This window comes from Penaeus japonicus, unplaced genomic scaffold, assembly GCF_977035675.1.
Source record: "Penaeus japonicus unplaced genomic scaffold, GWHDUDI00000001_assembly GWHDUDI00000003, whole genome shotgun sequence".
Lineage (NCBI taxonomy): Eukaryota > Metazoa > Arthropoda > Malacostraca > Decapoda > Penaeidae > Penaeus > Penaeus japonicus.
The window spans coordinates 30,870,914-30,880,913 of NW_028234405.1; the positions used below are offsets into that span (position 1 = coordinate 30,870,914).

Sequence of the window (10,000 nt, forward strand, 5' to 3'; positions counted from 1 at the left end):
ATTTGCCAATGCCTCTGGCCATAATTGACTTGCTTCATATACGATCTGGTACTTCATCGTCTATATCCGTGTCCTTATCACTACTGTCTTCTGTTCTACCCCTGTTCTGAGGGTCATTTCTATGTGCACTTAAATCTTCTTTAGCACTAACATCGTCATTGCTAATACAATTCCCAACAAAGAATTCATCACACCTAACTTTACACCTTTCAATTTGTGAGCACCCTCATCCCTGATTACTTCTACCGTTTCAAAAAGTCCTTGCCACTTCAATTGACATTTGCGATTATTGCCACGTGCGAATATCTCTCTTTTAATAAAAGTAAATGCAACCACTTCTAGCTTTACACTGTACCATCCTAATTTCTACCTGTCAAAATATTTCTTAATTCCCGTCTGTTATTTCACTCACAATTTCATGTACCTTGGCTTTTTCATCATTCTCTGGTTCAATTTTTGATAGACAGTCACCACTTACTAGCTGGGGTGGTGGCCCACCACGGACTTACTCCAGTGGTCCCATGTGTAGTTCTATCTAAATACTTTTCTAGGTGGTTCAACAGAGATGGCCACTTATGTGATTCCCCATTGCAAAGAGTTCTAAGTATTTGTTTCATAGTTCCGTGAACTCTTTTTACAAGGCCGTTGCCTATTTGATTGTATGGTGGAATAATTTCATGCCCTGCCCATACACTATCTATTTCTTTGTTTTTAAATACTAATTTAATTCCGGTCCGCCAAAGTAATCCACATACTGTTCAATCTTTGCACTAACTAACACTTGAGGATATTTTTCGTTTTAGAAAATACAATTCTACAAACCTGGAGTAACTGTCAATAATTGTTAACACATCTATTACCACCTTGACCTGTACAAGGTGGTAAGTTATATCCACTGATACCGTTTAGAATCCAGTGGAAATTCTTGCAATTTTGTCTTAATCCTCGTAAATCCCTTAGTCATCCCTTAATATAAGGAACTACAATAAGTTTGGTTTAAATGGCTGGACTTTTATTCTTTCCTGATTATGTAAATAAATATCCCATTGTTTACTCTCAATAGTTACTTACTTGGCCATAACTACTTAATTTCATTTTATGTTTCTTAGTACTTAATAAACTTGGCTATATCCACCCCAAGTTATTATTTCTTGTTATTTTCTAGTACCAATGATGGAGATATATTCAATACATCACAGCCAAGCAGAGGCTCATAATCTAATCTTCTTTTTTTCTATTACTGGCAACCATTTATTTACAGTTCATAAATTTCAAATTACTATTGGTACTTTTAACATTCCGAAAAAGAAATACTTTTTTTTTATTGTTACTCCAACACAGTTTCGTCTGTCTGTTACGGACTATATCTAGTCTAAGCCAATTTACACATTCTTTAGGGATTATGGTATGAGATGATCCCGTGTCAACTTCACATGTGGTAGTATTCCCACATACTGACACATGAATCACTGACCACGAATCCCAAAAACTCATTCAATGAGTATTAGTATTACATTAAGTACAAAATCTATTTAATCTTTTACTGTTCCTATTCGTATTACACCTAGTATATCCTGTAACTTCACGTCCTCTGCCATGGAATCTACGGGAGGGGAGGGGGAGGGGTTACCTCGTGCGACACTTCATCTGCTACTCTACTTAAATCATTATCATCCTCATTTTTATTCTGCTTTCCCCCCCTTTGTACAAGTACTACACCTTCTAGAAGTAACTATCTTTAAATTTCTCTAATACTACTGTCAAATCTAAAATTTGTTCTACTATTCCCAAATATTCTCCTTTTATTTCATTTACAAATACCTTGGGCTAAAAGTTCAATTATATTCCTTTAATGTTAATTCTTTATAGGCTTCATAAGCCTTAATTAACCCATTGCGGACGGGGATAGATTCGCTTGCCCAGTCTCCAGGATGGGTTTTATTTTAGAGAGATTGAGCTTGAAGCAACATAATTTGAATCTTCCTAATCTCTTTCAGTCACTCATTGTACATCTAGAGCCATTTTTGTGTTTTATTGAGTTTAGAGACTTATATCTGCCATATGACAGGCTCTGTCATTGCTGCAGTTGACTAAAATTGTAGTATATGATCCATATTGCCTCATTTTCTTAAAACTCAGTGTGATAGAAGTATTGCTGTTTTATGGGAGGACAAAAAGCAACTTTATTTTTTCTTATTTTTGTGCTGTCATGAACGAATAAAAAACATATAACCACCTACAATGAAGATAGCATGAAGAGATAGGGAAGAGGAAGGAAACCTGTGCTTGTGACTGTGAGTGCCACAGTGAAAGGCATCCATATTGGCACATGAGCACGTGGATTGAGTCACCTTCCTCTTCTCGTCCTGCCTGCACATCCCTCATCTGGGTACTTAGAGCAAGAGGTCGTCAACTTGCTGTGTTCCATCGCTCTATAATGATAGTGCTGCTAGAGACAGTGAATGGGTGTCATCCAAGGCTCTTTCTCCTGCTTGCGCTAGGAGAAAGTGGTGCCATCTAGGTTTCGGACGTTAAGTTAGCTTAATATTACGGTAATTACCGTAATTATGACTGTAATTGCCATCATCATTCACTTCTTTCTCATAGCACAATAAAATAGCAAAGTGATCCAAATTCCCCGAGCGTCATGACGGCCGTCGTCAGGCCAAAAGCCCTACGTCATGTATGTCATGTCTGCAGTGGATTAATGGGTGGAACTACTGTCTTTTTTATTCGTTCTTTAAGTGGCTGCCAATTATCTATGTTTCCCATTTAGAAGTCATGGGCTGAAGTGTTGTCTGATGAAACTGACAACTTTGGTGCATGCTAGGTCACACCTTGCCTCATCATCCTTTGAGAACAATTTCATCTTCTCAACCTATTCTCCAAATGTGTCTTAATTGAAAAGTCCTCCCAAGTTTCAATCTTTAATTGTTTAGTGCAACCTATTTTAAGCCATGACTTCTTCACTGCTGACTTTACCAAAATTGCCAATGGCACTTCAGCTACTTCTACTGCTGACCAGATACTCTTTCCATCCATCATAATACTAAACCCTTTGGTGATCATGATTACTGTTGCATAAATCACTATTATATAACAGAATTATAGCTATGTTTGGGGAATGTCACCTTTGACTAAGTGCCTGTTGTAAGCTACAACTTTGCTAAATGATACATTTATATATGATTTATATTTTCTAGTAATGCATCCACTCCATAGAATTACTGAAACCGCATAATTACATTAAGTTTTTGCAAGCATAAGGTTTCATCCTTACTCGGCAACAAAATCGGTCTTCCTTCAACTAAATACAATTTCTTGAAATCATCCTCACAATATAGATACCAAGCAAAAGTAATTTATCTTTAAATGACATTTTCAACTCGTCTCGTCTGTTATCATTTGTTTGTTTAAAACCAAAATTTTCATTTAAATATCCTAAGAGACATTCACTCCACGAAAAAAGCTCAAGCCTGAACCACAGCCACCACGTGTACAGGGTAAGTTTGGTGTCAACAACGAAAGTTATTGGTGCCACCATATTTACGGTATATTATATGTAAACAACCATTACTTGCTATTTTACAATAATGCCGCCACCACTCAGGTGTTTATTTTTAAGAGGAACCCTTGAGGAAAACCTCTAAAAATGATAAAAACAATGATAGTGTGGATTTTGATGTTTAAAGGCTTGTTTGGCTTGGGTTTGGTAGGGTTCTCCTTATAATATGTGGGTTATAATAAAGAAAATAGTGATCTCCCATTTAACATCCATTGAATAATAACACAACATAAAAAGGGCTTTTAGATGATAGGATTATGGTTGAGTCTATTCGTTATTACTGAACTCCTTAAGGGTTTTCAATAGGTTTATCAAATCTTTATAATGGGTTATTTATTTACTTTTTTCTTACATTCTAAATTATTCATCCCTGAGTTATTATCCTCTTGTCGAATGAAATTTATCGGTAGGTTTACTTTATATGCTTTATTATCTCCCCCTTATTTGTCAAATAACACAAAGAAACAAAAACATTTAACCGTTGGCCATAGCTCTTATCTCCCTATAATAACACCGTTGGAGGTAAGGCTTTGACAGCCTGTGACCGTCTCTGGCCAATTACTCTACGTGCGGAGAAATGGCCGGGATGAAGGAAGAGAATTCTGAATCTTTCAGTGATCATTATGCCCTTCCCCTTACACACCATTTGAAATATATTTAATTACTCGAGGTATACAATATACACTTAAAAGTAAGCCAAAAGGAGTTCTCCAACAGAAACCCATCTGTTTGCGGAGAGTTCGCCGTGGTGAAGGAATGGGCAGGACCAGGGAAGCAAACTATAGGCCCCGGTTTCCTTAGCTTGTTTATTCGATCCCCGCATTTAGAATATTGGAAGTTAATTCAGAATAATATCCTAATTCACTTCAGACATTGATAACGCTAATTTTTGGTAGATTCAAAATAATGATATTAATATCATACGTTACTATGTAAAGTGACCGTGATTGTAACACATTTTGAATAGATGTCCGATCATAACTGATCTCGACACACACACACACACACACACACACACACACACACACACACACACACACACACACACACACACACACACACACACACACACACACACACACATATATATATATATATATATATATATATATATATATATACATATATATATTTTCTTCATATAAATATATATATAGATAGATAGATAGATACAATAATTTTCTAATATACATACATACATATATGTGCATATATATATTTATATATATATATGTATATATATATATATATATGTATATATATATATATATATATATATATATATATATATATACATATATATATATATGTATATATGTATTTATATTTATATATATATATATTCATATATGTATATATATATACATATATATATACATATATGTATATATATATACACATATGTATATATATACATATATGAATATGTATATATATATACATATATATGTATATATATATGAATATATATATATATTTATATATTATATATATATATATATATATATATATATGTATGTGTGTGTGTATGTATGTATGCATATACATATGAATTAATTTACATATATTTGTATTCATATAAGAACATATTTATATATTTATAGATACACACATATATGTGTATATGTATAATATATATATATATATATATATATACATATATACATATATGTATATATATTTATATATATATATTATATATATATATATATCTATATATATACATATATGTATATATATAATATATATATATATATATATATATATATATATATATTATATATATATATGTATGTATGTATATAAATATATATATTAGTTTGAATGGTTCTATGATTTTAGGTAGAAAAGTTGAGAATTTCGAATTCGTTTCAGGCAAATGCAACGCTGGTTTACGCCTGATGTTAATTTACTTTGTTAATGGCGGTTCATGAATATTGAATGAAACATTTGATGCAAGTTGGATATTTACTGCAGTGAATGTAACATAGGAGATAACTCACGGGAGAAAATCTTTGTATGAATGCATAAAAAAAAAAAAAAAAAAAAAAAAAAATATATATATATATATATATATATATATATATATATATATATATATATATATATATATATATTGTAACGTAGCTTTTGTTCTTTAGCAATGACATCGGTTGTTCCAGAACAGGGTGCATAACGGAACCCAATCTAAGTAAAATAAATTGATGTCAAGTATGATCGAAAGAGTAATTATCCTTTTGTTCCTTTTAGATTACGATTATATTTCCTTCAATATTCATTTGTATATAGATGTCCTTATTTTCAACTTTGTTGCAATCACTGACGTTATAACTCACTGCTTGTTACCATATTCTTACGATCTATTCATATTCTTATTCATTATCATTTCTTATTTTAGTTTAACTAGGACAATATAATTTGTTTATCAGTAGTATAGCATGTAATATGAATAAGTAATTAAGGTAGGAGTTTTAAAGTCACTTTTCAATTGATTTATATAAATTATATTTACACCTTCACCGGTAGAACAAACAAATTCACAAAAATATGCATAATTCTTGAGCACATTCATTTAGACACTTCAATGATGATAATGATAACATAGAATAATATATATACATACATATAAGACAATAAATCAGGGCAACTTACAATAATAGATATAAAATATCGTAACCACAACCCGGCTCCGCCGACCACCGACCAGCCATCGTCACCTCCTTCCACTACCTTGTCCAAGGTCGTTCTCCCTCCTTCAACCGTAGCTACCCCCTACAACCCCTTTAAGAGTCGAATAGACCGAAATCTAAATCTTTAGTGTCGTCGAACAAGTTCCGAGTCCTGTCAGTCCGTCACTGTCTCGAGGATAACATTATGAGGTCATCTATGGAGATCATGCAGGGGCTGTCATGCACAGGTCGATGGTCAAGTGGGCGTTCAGGGTCAGCCATGTAATACCTCCCTCCTTAAAAGAAAAAAAGTGTTACTTTTTTCACAGTTAACATCTCATATCATAGTGCATGATATAGGGGATATCAGTCATGACCTTTCCTTTAATTATTCCATAGAATTAATCATTATACACAACAGTACATTACCATTGCTTGAATTACAGAAACCTTCTCAGGGAGATAGAGAGAAGATTAGTTTATACAAAACAAATATAGATAATTGGAAACCGAATATAAAGCATGTTAAATAAAACTTTTTTACAACCATTATTCTTAGCTTATCCTCGGGACAAAGCATCAGCCAATACATTTTCTTTTCCCCTTATATGGTTAACATTAAGGTTATATTTTTGAAGCTCTAAACTCCACCTTAGAATTCTCTGGTTCTTGCAACTCATTTTAGATATGAATGTTAAAGGATTATGATCCGTATAAATCTTTACAGCTTCCTTAGTAGGATATAAATATACTTCAAAGTGCCTCAAAGCTAAAATTAGAGCAAGTGTCTCTTTCTCTATGGTAGAGTAATTTCTTTGATGCTTATTAAATTTCTTAGAAAAATAACCAACTGGATGATCAATGCCAGCTGTATCAGCCTGACATAACACTGCCCCAGCCCCATTGTCACTAGCGTCTACATAGAGCGTGAAACTCTTGTCAAAATCAGGTGAGATGAGGATAGGTGAGGATATCAACATGGCTTTAATCGTCTTGAATGCATTTTCACACGAATTTGACCAAGTAAACTTAACCGCTGTCTTTAATAAGTCAGTTAATGGAACAACAATATCAGAAAAATTCATCACAAACCTTCTATAATAGCCAGCCATGCCGAGAAACCTCATCACCTCTCTCTTCGATTTGGGTACTGGATATTTGTCAATGGCATCAATCTTGCTATTCAAAGGCTTGACTTGTCCTTGGCCAACAGTATATCTGAGGTAAGTGACACGTGCATGAGCGAAATCACTCTTGGCAAGGTTTACCGTTAGGTTAGCTGCAGTGAGCCTTTCAAACAGTGCCTGCAACCTCTCCAGATGCTCCATCCAGGTTTCACTAAAAATTACTATATCATCCAGATAAGCTTTACATCCATGTAATCCTGAAATTAGACCATTAATTAAACGCTGGAAGGTTGCGGGAGCTGTTTTTAAACCAAACGGCATTGAAAGAGTCCCTCTGGTGTCACAAATGAAGATATTTCTTTCGCTCTTTCAGTCAAGGGAATCTGCCAGTAACCCTCTAACATGTCTATCTTGGTTACATACTTTGCCTTGCCCACCTGGTCAATACAATCATCAATACGAGGTATAGGATATGAATCATCCCTAGTTAGGGTATTCACCTTCCTGAAGTCTCTACAAAATCGAATTCCTCCATCAGCCTTAGGTACTAAAATACATGGGGAACTCCAGGCACTCACACTTGGCTCAATGATTCCATTTTCCAACATGTATCGGGTCTCATCTCTCAACTGGCTACATTTTGTGGGATTAACTCTGTATGGATGTTGTTTTATTGGGCCTTTACCACCAACATCTATATCATGATACATTAGACTAGTGCGACCCGGAACATCAGAAAATAGAGATGAAAATTCCAAAAGTAATTTAGTTAATTGTTGTTGTTTATATAAATCAAGATGTCCAAGCTTACTTTCTAAATTATTAAGAACATCTGAATTAACCAATTTAGAGTGAGGTACATTGAAAAGAGGATCATGGTCATTCTCGTGATCATTACTGATTACGTTCTTCACTTCATTAAGCATGATTACATTACCATCTTTACATTTTCTTATAGGTGGCTCATTTCGTTCCACATACTTCTTTATCTGATTAACATGGCAAAGTCGTGACTGTTTACGTTTACCAGGAGTCTGAATAACATAATTAAGGTCACTTAGCTTTTTCTCCACCATACAAGGTCCAAAATAGCGAGCCCTCAGTGATTGCCCAGGGACGGGTAGAAAGACGAGTACCTTTTCTCCTGGTGAAAATGATCGTGACTGAGCATCTCTGTCGTACCACATCTTCATCCGTCTCTGTGCCTCACCGAGATTCGCTCTTGCCAGCTCACAAACTCTGTTAAGTTTAAATCGAAAATCCATTACATGCTTCAGTATATCAGATTTATCATCGTTATTCAGCCATTTTTCTTTCAACATCTTGAGTGGACCTCTTACCTCATGCCCAAACACAAGCTCAAATGGGCTAAACCCCAGTGTATCCTGTACACACTCCCTAATGGCAAACAACAAGAGTGGAACCATTTCATCCCACTGTTCCTCCGTCTCAAGGCAGTAAATCCGTACCCTATTTTTTAATGTCTGGTGGAACCTCTCCAGTGCGCCCTGCGACTCTGGGTGATAAGCGCTTGACACCTGATGCTGTATGCCCATCCGTCGCATGGCTGACTGGAACACTTTAGAAAGGAAGTTACTGCCCTGATCGGACTGAATCACCCTAGGTAACCCATATGTACAAAAGAATTTCATTAGTTCCTTGACAATTCTATTGCCACTAATATTACGTAAAGGAATCGCCTCAGGATACCGAGTGTTGGAACACATGATAGTGAGGAGGTAATTATTCCCAGACTTTGTTTTGGGGAGTGGGCCAACGCAGTCTATAATTACGTGACTGAAAGGTTCAGAGATCGCAGGAATTGGATACAGGGGTGCAACAGGAATTTTCTGATTAGGTTTTCCCACGACCTGGCACTGATGACACGATTTACAATACTTTACTACATCTTTGCGTAGTCCCGGCCAATAAAAATGGCTCATTATTTTTCTACATGTTTTATTAATACCCATGTGACCTGCCAACGGTGAATCATGTGCAAGGCTGAGGATCTGTGATCTATAGGGGACTGGAACAACGACCTGGTGTATTACCTGCCACTCGTCTCCTGCACCCACGTGGCGAGGCCTCCATTTTCTCATCAAGATGCCATCCTTCTTATAGTAACCCGTAGGTACACCTGACACCTCAGCTTCTGACCAAGCTAATTCAGCAATTTTACACAGTTCTGCGTCACATTTTTGCTGATCTACAAGCCTCTCTTTGTCAACAGGGAAACCACTTAGCTTGTTCTCTCTAACACCAGTCTTGTGGCTAAACAATGAGGCTATCTCATCACCACTCGCATCAATTCCATCACCACATACCTTGTCATTATTAGACGCACACTCACTCACGCGTATTTTCTTGTGAGTATCATGGGCAGGTTTATGTTCAACACGCCCATGAATCTTCATGGCCCTCGTGACCGCACAGGCAGGGAACACATCCATCACATCCTCTGCCATCTCTCTACCGCTGTTTAGGTCTGGAGTTCTTAGAATTGCAACATTAGTTTTGGTTTTAACAAATACCCTATCTCCTGCCAAGTCATTTGCCAATATAAATGATACACCTTCTATGGGTAATTTAGGCACTACTCCCACAGTTACGTCCTTATAAAAAAAATCCGTTTTGAG

The 10,000-nt window shown here is 35.5% G+C and overlaps 1 protein-coding gene across 1 annotated transcript in view; it reads right to left on the minus strand.

The window, feature by feature from the left end:
- Positions 1 to 7,582: 7,582 nt before the first annotated feature.
- The window catches only part of LOC147472153 (uncharacterized), a 3,774-nt gene continuing 1,356 nt past the window's right edge, over positions 7,583 to 10,000 (minus strand). The window contains exons 3-5 of the mRNA XM_086534614.1: positions 8,173 to 10,000; positions 7,799 to 8,040; positions 7,583 to 7,618 (exon numbers count right to left, since the gene is read on the minus strand). The exon at positions 8,173 to 10,000 is cut by the window's right edge and continues 323 nt beyond it. Of these exons, the coding sequence (XP_086390740.1) occupies positions 7,583 to 7,618; positions 7,799 to 8,040; positions 8,173 to 10,000 (2,106 nt within the window). The remainder of the gene's footprint in view (positions 7,619 to 7,798; positions 8,041 to 8,172) is intronic.